The 15,060-nt window shown below is 38.8% G+C and overlaps 1 protein-coding gene across 1 annotated transcript; it reads left to right on the top strand.

Annotated features, from left to right (window-relative positions):
• The first annotated feature begins 64 nt into the window (after positions 1-64).
• Positions 65-13,336, top strand: LOC306861080 (protein mono-ADP-ribosyltransferase PARP12-like). The gene is made up of 12 exons (XM_079403155.1): positions 65-538; positions 4,563-4,698; positions 4,771-5,125; positions 5,665-5,715; positions 5,797-5,923; positions 7,076-7,241; positions 7,314-7,434; positions 8,285-8,381; positions 8,460-8,535; positions 8,615-8,745; positions 8,822-8,973; positions 12,064-13,336. Exons 1-12 carry the CDS (start codon positions 150-152, stop codon positions 12,624-12,626), a joined length of 2,364 nt encoding a protein of 787 aa, XP_079259281.1. The 5' UTR covers positions 65-149; the 3' UTR covers positions 12,627-13,336.
• The last annotated feature ends 1,724 nt before the right edge of the window (positions 13,337-15,060 follow it).

Below are 15,060 nucleotides of genomic sequence, written 5' to 3' on the forward strand. Positions count from 1 at the left end.
ATTAATTGTATACAATGTAACAATGTGGCAACATCAGTATGGATACTTTATTATCGCTCCGCCCATCCCTATTATGAGTAATATTTGGACATTTGACTTTAAGCTTGTTTTCCGGTACTGGTGTCGTTTTTATTGTTAGTATTGTTTTAATGACCTTTCACATGACTGATAACGACGATAAGCTCCTCCTCTGTTTGAGTTTCGTTTTCCTTTCCTCGGGACTCGCTTTATTCCCCCGTTCTTCTATAAACTCGGTTCTCTTCAACATGACGGAGGCGGCGATCGTTAAGAAGATCTGCGCTCATAACGGATCTATGGATTACGACGCTTTAACGTCGATATTCGGTCTGTACGATGAAGCCATGGACTCGGTGGTCGGTAGAAGCGAATCGGTTGCGGTGGCGCTCGTGAACGGACAGAAGAAAGTGATCGCCAGAACTAAAGTCCGTCTGTGTCGAGTCCAGAACTGCCCGGGCTGCCCGAATCTGCATCTGTGCAAGTGGTTTCTGTTCGGTTCCTGCCACTTCGATAAAGGAAGGTGAGAGTGTTGCTTTTAAACAACATTAGTCTCCATACAGACATACTTCACACGTTATCACATGATTCATGAGTCGCATTACTCTTGCTAATACTGTTATCTAGTGGCTATAGATTCAGTATTTATTCAAACAGTATTACACTTCTATCATATTACTTTCTTTAAAGTTTGATCATATTCCATTAATTAGTAGATAAATAAATAAAACAAAAAAGCAATATGCTCAGACAAAATGTTATATATTAGTGCTGTCAAACGACGATTAATCGCATCCAAAATAAAGTTTTTGTTTGCATAATATGTGTGTGTGTGCTGTGTATATTTACATACTCTCACATACAGCATATATAGTGGAAATATTTACATGCATTCTGTAACGGACCGAACGAGACGTGAGACGTGCAGATCTAAGTGCAAGCTTTTATTTATAAACATAGTCAATAAACAGGCAGGATCAAACCAAGCCAAACGGGTATAGTACGGGCAAGACACAGAGCAATCCTAGGGCTAGCGAGAGTCAACGATCGGCGAACAATATCCAACAGGGCAAGGCAGAGAGATAATATATACGAGCAGTAGTCCAAGAGAGCTGCAAACAGAGTCCAAACGGCAAGGCAAAGGGTAAATCCAGGAAACACAGGCAAGAATCAAAACACTCAAGGCAAGACTATGACAACAAAGTGTGTTCCGTATCACAGCTAAAACTAGGAGAGTTATAAATGCAGAACAATACTGGAACTAAACAGAAAACCACAGAATGGCTCGGTAAGGCAGCTAACACTAGGGGAGTGATAAACGCAATACAATACTCGGCAGAGAGGAAGAGGAAGGCCATGGTTTATGTAGGGTGTGTGATCAGTGCAATCAGCTGTGTGTCGTCAGTGCAATGGATGATGGGAATTGTAGTCTGAGGTGGCGTGCAACATTAGTGTGGTGCAAGAGTCCATGTGGTGAGCGAGTGACCTCTGGTGGTGAGTTAACGGAAGTTCATAGACCAGATTCATGATACATATACATTTATATACTTATATTTTATATTATATAGGGGTGTGCAATTAATCGAAAAGCAGTTTCGATTTCGACTCTGGCCTCCAACGATTATGAAAATACAGTAATCGAGATAAAACGATTATTGCGCCACATATATTTCTACTGACGGTGACATACGGCCAAGTATGGTGACCCATACTCAGAATTCATGCTCTGCATTTATCCCATCCAAAGTGCACACACACACTGTGTTGGGGGTTCGGTGCCTTGCTCAAGGGCACCTCAGTCGTGGTATTGAGGGTGGAGAGAGCGCTGGACATTCACTCCCCCCACCTACAATCCCTGCCGGCCCGAGACTCGAACCCACAACCTTTGGACTACGAGTCTGAATCTCTAACCATTAGGCCATGACTTCCCAACAGGGAACTTACTGGAGGTCCTGGACATCTTGTTTAGACACATGACATCATGGATTCTATCAAACACCAACAGATAAAAAATCAATAAGTGTCTGACTCTGTTAGAAATCTTATAATCTTCTACCAGGACAACAATCCAATACAAACATCAAAATAAACACAAAAATGGGTCACTGAGCACAAAATGAATCTTTCACCATGACTGTTCCAGTCCTATGACCTGAACCCTACAGAAAAACAGTGGAGTGAACTGAAGAGAAGAAGTACTAACATGGAGCTGTGAATCTGAAGGATCTGAAGAAAATGTCTCTAATCTCTTATCAGGTGTTCTCCAAACTCTTCAGGCATTATAGGAGAAAACTCAGAGCTGTTACCCCGGGAAAAGGACATTGCAATAATTGGGTGCCAATAATTGTGGCCAACATGAACTAGAGAAAGCATTTATTTCATCATGAGATTTTCTCCCCACTTTCAATTGTTTTACTTCAATGATAGGTTGGAATTATGTGAATTTTTTGAATGAAAGATAAAAAGGATAAACAATGCAGATTTATTTTCACAGCCGCCTTTGCTCATATTTACCAAGGGTGCCAATATTAGTGGAGGGCACTGTAGATAATAAATATACACAGTACACACATATATGTGACCCTGGACCACAAAACCAGTCATAAGGGTCAATTTTTCAAAATTGAGATTTATACGCCATCTGAAAGCTGAATAAATAATCTTTCCATTGATGTATGGTTTGTTATGATAGGACAATATTTGTCTGAGATACAACTATTAGAAAATCTGGAATCTGAGGGTGCAAAAAAATCTAAATATTGAGAAAATCTCCTTTAAAGTTGTTCAAATGAAGTTCTTAGCAATGCATATTACTAATCAAAAATGAAGTTCTGATATATTTACGGTAGGAAATTTACTAAATATCTTCATGGAACATGATCTTTACTTAATATCCTAATGATTTTTGGCATAAAAGAAAAATTGATAATTTTGACCCATACAATGTTGGCTATTGCTATAAATATACCCCAGCGACTTAAGACTGCTTTTGTGCTTCAGGGTCACATGTTATGTAAACAGAAACTTTGGTCCCACTTTATATTAGGTGGCCTTAACTACTATGTACTTACATTTAAATTAATCAGTTGATACAATGCACTTATTGTGTACATACATGTTTTTACACTGTACTTATATTTTTAAAAATACCTATATGTAATTACATCTTTAATTCATTTCTGTAATTACATTTATAATTGCACTGTTGGCCTATTCCTTACACCTTAACCCACCCTTAAACCTACCCATACCACCAAACCTGTTCCTAACCTTACCCGTATCCCACCACTATAGCAGCAGAAGTGTTTTGCAATACAATATGAACACAATAAGTACATTGTACTTATTTTTTGATGTAAGTACATAGTAGTTAAGGCCACCTAATATAAAGTGTGACCGAAACTTTTATTCTGGATGTGATTAATCACGATTAATCGTCTGACAGCACTAATATATATATATATATGTGTGTGTGTGTGTGTGTGTAATATTTTCTATTTAAAAATCAACTTTCCTTATACAAGGATGTCATGTAGGTACATACTGTATCAGATGTGTTTCAAACATAAACAATAAACATTAAAACATTACAATATTTGAAAGCACTGTTATTATGATTTGATTATTCTTCAAGCATCACCACCATCTTTAAACAAGTCACACCTACAATCAAAACATCATAGTTACGCAATGTCTAAAGCTTGTAGGATCATTCAAACACACGTCACAGGATATTTTTAAGTGCAACAATTAATGAACTATAAATACATAAATGGGTTTGGCTGGATGTTTGTGTTAAAGGAACAGTTCACCTGAAAATGAAAATGTGTTCACCTCAGTTCATCTGAGATCAGGATGAGTGTGTTTCTTCATCAGGTTTGTAGAAATGTGTCTCTGCATCAGTGTCTCAGCAATGGATGCTCTGCAGTGAATGGGTGCCGTCAGAATGAGAGTCCAAACAGCTGATAAAAACATCACAATCATCCACACCACTCCAGTCCATCAGTTAACATCTGGAGAAGACAAAAGCTGAAACTAATCCAGCATTAAGATGTTTTAAACTCAAATACGAGTCTATAATCCAAAAGAATGCTTCCTCCAGCGAAAAGGTTTTCTGGTCTGAATCAGGAGAGAAATCTGCACAGATGCCAAAACAGTCCAAAACAGCTCTAAACAAATATATGGCTGGATTTTGATCTGAGAGACAACAGGAGTTTCACTTTTTCACTGGAGGAAGCGTTATTATGGATTATAGACTCGTATTTTAGTTAAAAACATCTTAATGATGGATTTGTTTCAGCTTTTGTCTTCTCCAGATGTTAACTGATGGACTGGAGTGGTGTGGATTATTGTGATGTTTTTATCAGCTGTTTGGACTCTCATTCTGACGGCAGCCATTCACTGCAGAGCATCCACTGTTGCAATGCTACATTTATCCAAATCTGATGAAGAAACAAACTACATCTTAAATAAACTAGTAACTAAAGTTAAACCAAGTGCAATACAAAACCTGTCTGTTCCCTAAATAAATGTGTTTTCACTGGTAGACGAGGATGTCGCTTCAGTCACGATCTGGTCTCAGGTCAGAATGCATTGGTTCTGACCGCTCATGGATTGAACACACTGGATGTAAAGGAGCTGTGCATTCTGCTTATGCAGAGCGATTACTCATTCCTGCCAGCCGTGAGTATTTTGCACGTTTTACTCTAAGTATAGAGTTTTGAGTTGAGGCTGAAAATGGTGCTTGTTTGTCAGGTGTGTCATTCGTATAATAACGGCACGGGAGAATACGGCCGCTGTCCGGACGCCGAGAACTGCAGGAGGCTCCACATCTGCGAGAAATATCTGCGAGGCTCCTGCGACTGCACTCGCGCTCATGACTTCTACGAGCCGCATCCGCTGAAGACGCTGCAGGACAGACGCATCCCCACCGAACTCATGGGCATCATGAAGGATCTGTACTCCAACATTGAAGCCCTGAGGCATCTTTCCAAGGCACCTGCAGGACCGAACCCCAGAAGAGGCCCGAATGCACAGAACCGGAGACCATCGAGTGGTTTTAATGCAGGCAGAGGACAAGAGGCTCAGAGGTTTCCACAAAACAACACAGGTAACGCATACATGATTTTATAGCAGCCCACTTCCACCACTGAATAAAAATAAAAAAAGGTAATTGGGATTTTTATCTCACAATTGTGAGTTACATTTTCTCAGAATTGTGTGATGTAAACTCAGAATTGTGAATTATAAAGTCAGAAAGGTGAAAAATAAACTTGTGACTGACTTTTTCTTGCAATTCTGACTTAATTTATCAGAATTTCAAGATATAAACTTGCTATTGAAAGTTATAAAGTCCAAAAAGACAATTTTCTCACAGTTGAGTTTACATCATGCAGTTTTGAATTTTTTTCCTCAGAATTTAGTTTATATCACGCAATTATCACTTTCTAACTCGTAATTGCAAGTTTATATCTTGCAAATCCGAGAAAAAAAGTCAGAATTGTGAGATAAAAAGTCGCAATTACCTTTTTTATTTTATTCAGTGGCAGAAACGTGCTTCCATATGTTTTAAATATGAGAAAGAATGCAATTTTAGGAAAAATTCAGTCTGAAAGACGCTTACAGACATGTTTGTGTTTCTTCTCTTAGAGAAAACGGAAATCTGCATGTATTTCATCAAAGGACACTGCATCCATGGTGGTAAGAACAGCATTACTCTGTGCTCATGTGATTCACAGAGCTGTGTTTAGTTTGAACACAGCTAAAGGCTTGTGTTTCCAGTCTCGTGTAGGCGGGAGCATTCCAATCTGCCCTATAAATGGGAAGTTAAGGAAGGATCCGAATGGAAGGCTCTTCCTGACAACGAGGTCATCGAGAAAGATTACTGCAATCCTGCAAGAACATACAGGTGTGTGAAAGAAAACACATGGAGTATGTGAAATGAAATCACTGGATTAGTGTTGTTTGCCCAGCACAGTGCTAGGATGCTGGAGGAGGTTGTCAGGGTGTTGCTCTGCTGATGCCAAGGTGTTTTTTCATTAATGTTGCTATGCAGTTACTAAGGTGTTTGAAGTGTTTTTTAGTGTGTTGCTTTGCGATTACTATGGTGCTTGGAGTGGTTATAGTGTGTTGCTATGCGGTTTCTAAGGTGTTTGGAGTGATTGCAGTGTTGATATGTGGTTGCTAAGGTGTTTGGAGTGGTTTTAGTGTGTTGCTATGCGGTTGCTAAGGTGTTTGGAGTGTTAGTGCGTTGCTATGTGGTTGCTAAGGTGTTTGGAGTGGTTTTAGTGTGTTGCTATGCGGTTTGCTAAGGTGTTTGGGGTGGTTTTAGTGTGTTGCTAAGCAGTTGCTTAGGTGTATGGAGTGTTAGTGCGTTGCTATGTGGTTGCTAAGGTGTTTCGAGTTTTTTTGTGTGTAGCTATGTGGTTGCTAAGGTGTTTGGAGTGGTTTTAGTGTGTTGCTATGCGGTTGCTAAGGTTTTTGGAGTTTATTTAGTGCATTGCTGCCATGTGGTTGCTAAGGTGTTTGGAGTTTTTTTTAGTGCGTTGCTATGTGGTTGCTAAGGTGTCTGAAGTTTTTTTGTGCGTTCCTATGCAGTTGCTAAGGTGTTTGGAGTGGTTTTAGTTCGTTGCTATGCGGTTGCTAAGGTTTTTGGGGTTTATTTAGTGTGTTGCTATGCGGTTGATAAGGTGTTTTTTTTTTGTGCGTTGCTACGCTGTTGCTAAGGTGTTTGGAGTTTATTTAGAGCGTTACTATGCGGTTGCTAGGGTGTTTTGGAGCTTATTTAGTGCGTTGCTATGCGGTTGCTAGGGTGTTTGGAGCTTATTTAGTGCATTGCTATTCCGTTGCTAAGGTGTTTGGAGTTTGAGTTTATTTGAGTGCAGTTGTGTTTGAAGTGGTTTTTAGTGCATTGTTTTGCAGTTGCACATTTGTAAATGTTATGTTTTTGGTTGATAACTATTTTAATTTCACCTTAAAAGTTATAAAACTGTCTGTTCAGGCAGTGCATGAATAATTAGTGATTTGTTGATTGTTCTGAGGGTTTCTCTGTCTGTCAAAGCTCTGGAATGAACACGGTTTATTTCGATACGATGACCCAAGGCTGTTTCAGTGTGCGGCGTCTGTCGACGGTTCCATCGGTGCTCCAGCCCACCTTCATCCTGACCACCGAGTGGGTCTGGTACTGGGAGGACGAGTATGGGAACTGGATCCAGTATGCTGCAGCGGTAAGTGACTTTTTGCGAAACTTATCTGTACTTTTCAACATCTGATGTTCTGTTTTTCTCTTTATTGATCAGGACGGGGGTCATAGATTGTCCTCCATCTCCAGCGCTGAACTCGAGCAGAAGTATCAGGCCGATAACAACGCTGTGGTGGAGTTCACAGCCGGATCGCAGACGTACGAGCTCAGCTTCATGGGTAACCTAAAAAAAACATCGTGCATTTAGGGATTTGTGTGATATATATAATCTGATAAGATTGAAATTGTTGTTTTAATGATGTGCGAGCTGACATTATGGAGTATGTCGCTCAATTAGCAAAAAACCAAACAAAAACACATCTTGAGAACCCAAAAGCATTGAAACCTACAAAACTGCTTTCATAACTTGAATTCAGGGTATTTTAACTGCATTCTAATGGGCTTCATCACACAAGCCTGTTAGAGTGCACTTAAAACACCCTGATAATTTAAGTTATGAAAGCCAAAAAAAGTTTAGGTTTTGTTTGTTTTTTGTATTTATAAGATAATAAAGTTAAATAATTTAACACAAGCAAGTGTTGTTTCCCTGAATAACAGCACATGAGCGCAATTGCGAATGGGACATTGATTTTATACAGCAGTTCAATAAACAAGAAATTAATATTGAGTGAGTTACATTTTAGACACAGTACTGTATGTTTTTTCTGTTTTCCAACGAAAATAGTTCCAAACTAACACTGCAGTGTTTCGTTCCTAAATGAATCTGTTTTTGAACAAATCATTTGAGTCAATTATTCGATGATCTATTCATAAGACAGCCACTTGCTTCATTTCTGAATGAATCAGCCGTTTTGACTGAATCGTTTAAATGAATGAATCACTCATTAACACAGGAACTTGCTGTCACCTACTGGCGCTTTTAGTGTCGTATTTACTTATCCATGACAGACCCTGCACAAAAACACACTCAGCAAAATATCGTGAAATATACATTATACTTCTAATAGTCTTGAAGAAGCTTCACACAGCTGTCGTCTTGATGCCGTCTGAACTAATCTTGCTCTTCAGATATGATCCAGACAAACAAAAGCTACACAACCAAAAAAGTTGTCAGACGTCGCCCCAAATTTGTGTCATCTGCTGATGTCCAAACAATCAAGACAACGTAAGAAAACACTCCTCATTCTCTCTCGAACTCTCTGAAACCTGTATGACAGAAAAAACCCTTCATGTCTGTTTTTAGTAAAAGGACGCCCAATACTTTCAAGGCTCTTCCGGAGTACTGGGATAAAGCTCTGACTCCTGAAACCGGATTCAAGGTGAGTGCAATCATTTATCGGTGACTTTCATGATTTTACGTGGATCTCTGTTTATATTGTTCTGTACTGTTTTACACAGAGTGTGTTGCTGCAGACCACTTCAGCCGAATACATCAAAATCAAAGAACTGTTCAATCGCACCATGGTCGGCTTCAAAATCCTGAAGATTGAGAGGATCCAGAACAAAGCATTATGGGAAGTTTATCAGTGGTAAGTCCACAAGACATGCACTCACTGGAACTTCCAGATCAACTACAGCACCTCTGATGGTTTGTGCCACTTGTAGGCAGAAGGACTTCATGAAAAAGAATAACGGAGGCAGAGACGTGAGCGAGAAGCAGCTGTTTCACGGCACTGACAGCACGCATTTAGATGCCATCTGCCACAACAACTTCGACTGGAGGATCTGTGGAACTCACGGCACAGCCTACGGAAAAGGTGGAGTTGAGATAATAAAACAGCGTTTAAGAAATAGCTCAACCAGAAATGAGAATGTGCTGGATGAGTGTGTTTGTTCATCAGGTTTGTAGAAATGTGTCTCTGCATCAGTGTCTCAGCAATGGATGCTCTGCAGTGAATGGGTGCCGTCAGAACGAGAGCTGATAAAAACATCACAATAATCCACACCACTCCAGTCCATCAGTTAACATCTGGAGAAGACAAAAGCTCAAACTAATCCAGCATTAAGACGTTTTAAACTAAAATACAAGTCCATAAACCATAATAATGCTTCCTCCAGTGAAAAAATCGAACCTCTTGTTTTCTCTCGCATCAAAATCCAGCCACATGTTTGTTTAGAGCTGTTCTGTCTTGTAAACGCTGCTTGATCTGTGCAGATCTCTCTCTAGATTCAGACCAGAACACTTTCACTGGAGGAAGCATTATTGTTAGATCATGCCTCCGTGTCAGATAATTAAGATCCAGCCCCGGGCGCCAGATCCCTTCAGAAAGTATTCTGGTAACAGAACAACTCGTCAGCAAAGTAGTCTAATACCCAAAACCTGTTAACAGGTCTTGTTTGGTACCCCAAAATACCCAAAACTCTATTGACAGCCAAGAAGTTGACTGAGGACAAAGCCAGTGAAGAGCAGAAGCAGGAGACGAAGTGATGATAGAAGGAGCAGAGTTTGAATAGTCTTAGTTGTGCGTTTCAATGCTCAGACGTCGTCTGAAGAACACTAATTCAGCAAGTATTGTTATACCAAAACTGCTTCAAAGCAACATGAGTTTCCATAAACATTCTGTCCTATCTCTTATTCATGAAGACAAACAGTCCTTGAAACACACAGTTATAAGACTAAACAACAATGGAACAATGATATAAAAACATATAATATAAATGACTAATCAAATAATGAATCGATGCTATGGGTATATAAATGACTATAATGATTATATGATTAAATGCTAAATCATAAACACAACACAAATGTATGATTGCTCGCTTGAAGCAAAACACACACAGGCTGCATTTGAGGATCCTCCGATCCTTCATTATGGACTCATATTGTAGTTAAATATGTCTTAAAGATGGATTTGTTTCTTATAGACCTGATGAGCGGCGTCATGACGGATTCTAACTCGCTCTCGTGTTCCGGTCTCCATAGAAATCCATTAAGACGGTGTAAAAAAAGATAGACTGAATTGAAACTTTTTCAATATAACTAAATATAAATGTGTGTAGAGTTAAGCTGTGCTGTTGTTGGTTGCCACGGTAACGGCAAAAAGCTGAGGAATTCCTTTAAATTCCTTTAAAGTACTTGTGTTGAGTACCAGAAAACCTGTCATGTCCAGCGTTAAAATACTGAGTGTTAAATAATAAAATGTTAAAATAATGTTTGCTCTTATCATTCTGTGGACAAAATCCCATAACTTCGCCCCGATCAGGAGCTGTATGTGCGCTCATCTGTTTTCAATGCAGCTAACCTCGCATCGCTTCATGTCATCTCCCACTCGTTAAACTACGACAGGTCCTTAACTGGAAAGTGATGAAACAATGGCACCACATGATTTTTAACATCATTTTCATAGTTTTCACTTTATATTATCGGCTCAGAAAATATGTAAATGTGACTAGAAACCGGAAATGTAAAGCACCGTTCTAGTCAGGCGTGACTTCCGCGTTCAGAAAAAAGTCTATAAACACACAGCTTTTGTCTTCTCAAGATGTTAACTGATGGACTGGAGTGCTGTGGATTATTTATTATTTAGCTGGTCTCTAGCTGATTTTTGTATTGAATCAGCTGGTTTTACCTTGTTTTTAGCTGGGGATTTTTCCATTTGCAATGTTAAATCACATTAAAAACATAGTACCGGCATGCTAACGGGAACACCTGTCCAAAGCCTCACAAGGCTGCCCATCATGATTGAAGCAGTGGGCAGAGCGGTCAGCATTGAGACTGAGACTATTAACCGCAATATGGATACCATCACGGAGAAGCTCACGGCTTTGAAAAGGAAAATTGATGGATTTGGAGACCAGAATGGACAAAGAGAGTAGCCGTGAAAATTGGAATGCGGCTACTTGCCCCAAGACCAAACAATCGCAATCTTATCTTCTTTCGGCTCCCCTCAACCAGCCAAGGCCGCTTTTGGAAAAAAACAACAACCCCGGGAAGAGCTCTGCAGTGAGACGCTCTCGCGTTCCTCCCCCCTTCCACACGAACTCTTACATACAGACACACACACACGAGCATATACAGATATGCATTCACCTCCCCACCCCCGATCCCTCGCCTTCGCCGCTTTGTACCGCCAGTCTGACAAGCGGGTCTGTGACCAGCACCGAGAATGGCTGCAGGACCGGATGGCTGCTTGCCGGAGCTGGATTACCTCCCCTGTTGCGAAGTCGTGTGTCTATGCTGTATTGATTATGTGCTTTTGTTGCTGGGGTGTTTTTCCTGCTCTCACACTGTACTCCCAAAGGAGCATAGTCTGAGGGTTATTTTTTTCTCTCCCCACCTTCCTCATGTTATGCTGTATTTCTTCCTCAATTCCCTGTCTTCCTGTCCTGAAATGGACAGGTTGATGGCTAATTTTGCTTTTTTTAATTTTGACTAGTGACAATAAATATTTATAGCTAGTTAGTAATCATGCTATAAATATGCTAATAACATGCTAATCATGCTAGAAATATGCTAGCAACATGTTAATTGTGCTAGAAACATGCTAGTAACTTGCTAATCGTGCTAGAAACATATTGCCATGAAAACATTCAAACTTTAATCTTTTAAACCATTTTAAATTTCAAACTACCTCAAGCTGAAAGCTTTCAGACTGCAAGCTTTTAAAACTTTCTGGCTAGGCTTTTTCAAGCCCACTTAAAGTTTGTCTACAAACTTTTCAATCTAGTTGTGATGTTTTTATCAGCTTCATTCTGACGGCACCCATTCACTGCAGAGCATCCATTGCTGAGACGCTGATGCAGTCACACATTTCTGATGAAGAAATCTTTTTAGTTGAACTATTCCTTTAAATGCACATCTTGAGAGATGTTCCTGAGAGCCCAAAATGTGTCTCTTTTTGCAGGTAGTTATTTTGCCAGGGATGCCAAATACTCTCACAGCTACACCAAAGACTCAGGCACTCGCTCCATGTTCGTGTGTCGCATTCTGGTTGGCAACTACACCAAAGGAGAATCCAGCTACCTCCGGCCTCCATCCAAAGACGGAGGAGACACCGTCTTCTACGACAGCTGTGTGAACGACGTCCACGATCCGTCCATATTTGTGGTGTTTGAAAAGCACCAGATCTACCCCGAGTATCTAATCGAGTACAGAGACTCCAGCGGGTTCGATTCACCAGTCCGTCCTAAGGTGGCAAGACCAACAGTGGCAGTGAGGAGCCATGTTCCTCCATACAGAAGCACAAACGCCTCTGTCTATAATCCCTCCACAACTGCATCTTCTTCACACTCTTCCTCCTCAAACACCTTCTATAATCCCTCCTCCGCTGCATCATCGTATATTTCATCCTTTAATGCCTCCTCCTCAAGCGCTTCCTCGTATGCTTCTCCCTCACGATCCTCTTCCTCATATTCCTCAACTACTCCAAAGTCTTCAAAGTCAGAGAATCAGTGCATCATTTCCTAACCGTATGATCAGGCATCATGTGATCACATTGTGTGCTTTAGAGGAAGCCAGTAAACAGTTAATACTGATAATCATAAGTAAAAAAATAAACTACACAATAATCGAAAATGGCATGAGGAAAGTGTCTTATACTCATGTTAAAGTCACGATGAAACAGGAGTAGCAACAAATCTTTTCTTTTTTATTCTGACACATCCAAATGTAACAGATTATCAAAAAAAAAAGTTGGGTGGGGCTTGGTTCTGTGCATCAGTTGTTGATTGGCTGTTGAGATGTGGGCGTGGCTCTACAAGTGTATGCAGATTAGCGTGAGTTTGCAGGGGCGGAGCTTAAGAGAAGGAATGACTGGAGAAGAAGACAGATGAAATAATCTAAATGTAAAAAGAAACATATATACGGATGAATTATTAGAGCTATACCATGCATTAGGAACAGACGGTTAATTTTTATTTCATGACAGCTTTGATGGCAATGTGTCTTGATCTCTACTTGGATCTTTGTAATGATCTCAATATTTGAGAGACTTGTCACAATAAAGCTTTCCAATACACAACTTTAAGGAGATGATGTTGTTGTTGTTTTCCTATAATGACCTTTTTCCTCATAGATGGGAATGACTGATCGAGATATCACTATTGATTTTTGTTTCCCTCAGCAATATAAAAATCAATGTTCGGCCTAAAATCAAAATCATAATAAAAAACATGTTGAAAAAAAAAATCTCTTTGTGAGTATTTATAGTAATTTTTATTAGGTTTACTATTAATCTAAATTTCAGGATATTGAATGTCATATAAATCAACAACTTACATGTTTGGTGTCAAGTATTTTGTGAAATGATTTGAAAAAAACAAAAAACATGAAATGATAATAATTACATGTAATTATGCTAATTGGTCCAAACAGCTCTAGAACGTGTTCAAGAAATCTCTGCGCATAAATTATGATGTCAGGGCAAAACGTTCTTTAAATAATGTTAAATAAACTTTATGACTAAAATATAATATACATTGTTAATGTTTAGAGAAAATATTCTGAGATCAACATTCTCCGAACGTCCTTTTGACGTTATTTGTACTTGACGAACGTTCTCATAATGTTGTTTTATTATTATGTTTTTATTATAATGTTCTTATAATAAAATGTTCAATACGTCTTATGATGTAAAAAAAAAAAAACGTAATATTTAAAAAATAAACGTTAAAATAATGTTATATTTTGGGTGAAAATAAAGTTGGTAGAACCTTGTAAAAAACGTTTGTGTTACCTTTAAATAACATTAATCACGACAGGATTTCAGCGTTTCAAAAACAATGTTCCCACAACGTTTCTAGAACTTTATTTTGTATTTATTTATTTTTTTAAACAAAATTAAAGCTGCTTATAGTTCTGTTTAAACTAAAAATTTAAATTTCTCTTGAATAATTTCGGTCATATTTAAAATACTGCACAAAATACGTTCATATATATATAATAATGTTGTTAGTTTAACCGTGTGGTCAAACCGGGGGCTCGTTCAGGTTCACACCGATGCACCACGTGTTGCTCCGGTTTCCGGGTTGAACGACATGTTTGCTGGAAACGGTGTGCACCGGGGATGCGTTTTCTCTTGTTTGGTGGTGAGTCAGAAATATCAGCCAATCAGCAGCAGCGTGTTTATAAACCAGGTATTAAAGAGACAGCTGCACTATGGGTCCAAGTGAAGTCGTTTAATATGTGTCGCTGCAGCTCGGTTTACACAACAACTGAAGATATTAGAATATAGATATTAGTATATCTAATATATAACACTAATATATAAGATATTAGTGTTTGTCGTCAGAGTTTATAGTAACATATCAACATGATGAGGATGAATTTGTAAGTAAATGTAATTAACATCAAAATGAATTCACAAGAGCAAGTATATTGTTTGCACATGTTTCTTTACATTAAAGGCAAAATAACTGAAATAATAAGAGCACAAGTATAGATCTGTAACTTCTTTAAGTCTAAATATCATGTAATAATTGCAATGTCTTCTGGTCCATATCCTTTCCTCAGGAAGGTGTGCTAGACACTGATTAATGCAACATAAAAATACTATACATATTTATATATTTTGCTATTGTATTGTGGAGTGATACTTTCATAAACTTTTCTATGCTCTGATTATATAATGGTAAATATTACAATATCATAGCAGTGATCAGCAATAATGATAAGCCTAATACAATAAAATAATAATGTCATATAGTTCATAACACAGTCTCGGAGGTAAGAAGTGGATTATCCTTCTCCTGAAATGGATCACAATAATTAGCAACCACAGTTTCCACAAATCCTCGACTGGGATGCTCTCTGTTATTCTGGACGGCAGTGACTGTAACATCGAGTGTATGTTTCAGTATTAAACATGTATTTATACCGATTTCATCAGACGTCATCAGAACAG

Source organism: Barbus barbus, assembly GCF_936440315.1.
Source record: "Barbus barbus genome assembly, chromosome: 42".
Taxonomy (NCBI): domain Eukaryota; kingdom Metazoa; phylum Chordata; class Actinopteri; order Cypriniformes; family Cyprinidae; genus Barbus; species Barbus barbus.

Bases quoted from the DNA above. Each gene is read 5' to 3' on its own strand.
- LOC306861080 (XM_079403155.1), top strand. From the start codon at position 150: ATGACCTTTCACATGACTGATAACGACGATAAGCTCCTCCTCTGTTTG. The intron at 5,716-5,796 runs GTAAGAACAGCA...TTGTGTTTCCAG, and splicing joins AGGACACTGCATCCATGGTG to TCTCGTGTAGGCGGGAGCAT. The intron at 7,242-7,313 runs GTAAGTGACTTT...TTTATTGATCAG, and splicing joins GGATCCAGTATGCTGCAGCG to GACGGGGGTCATAGATTGTC.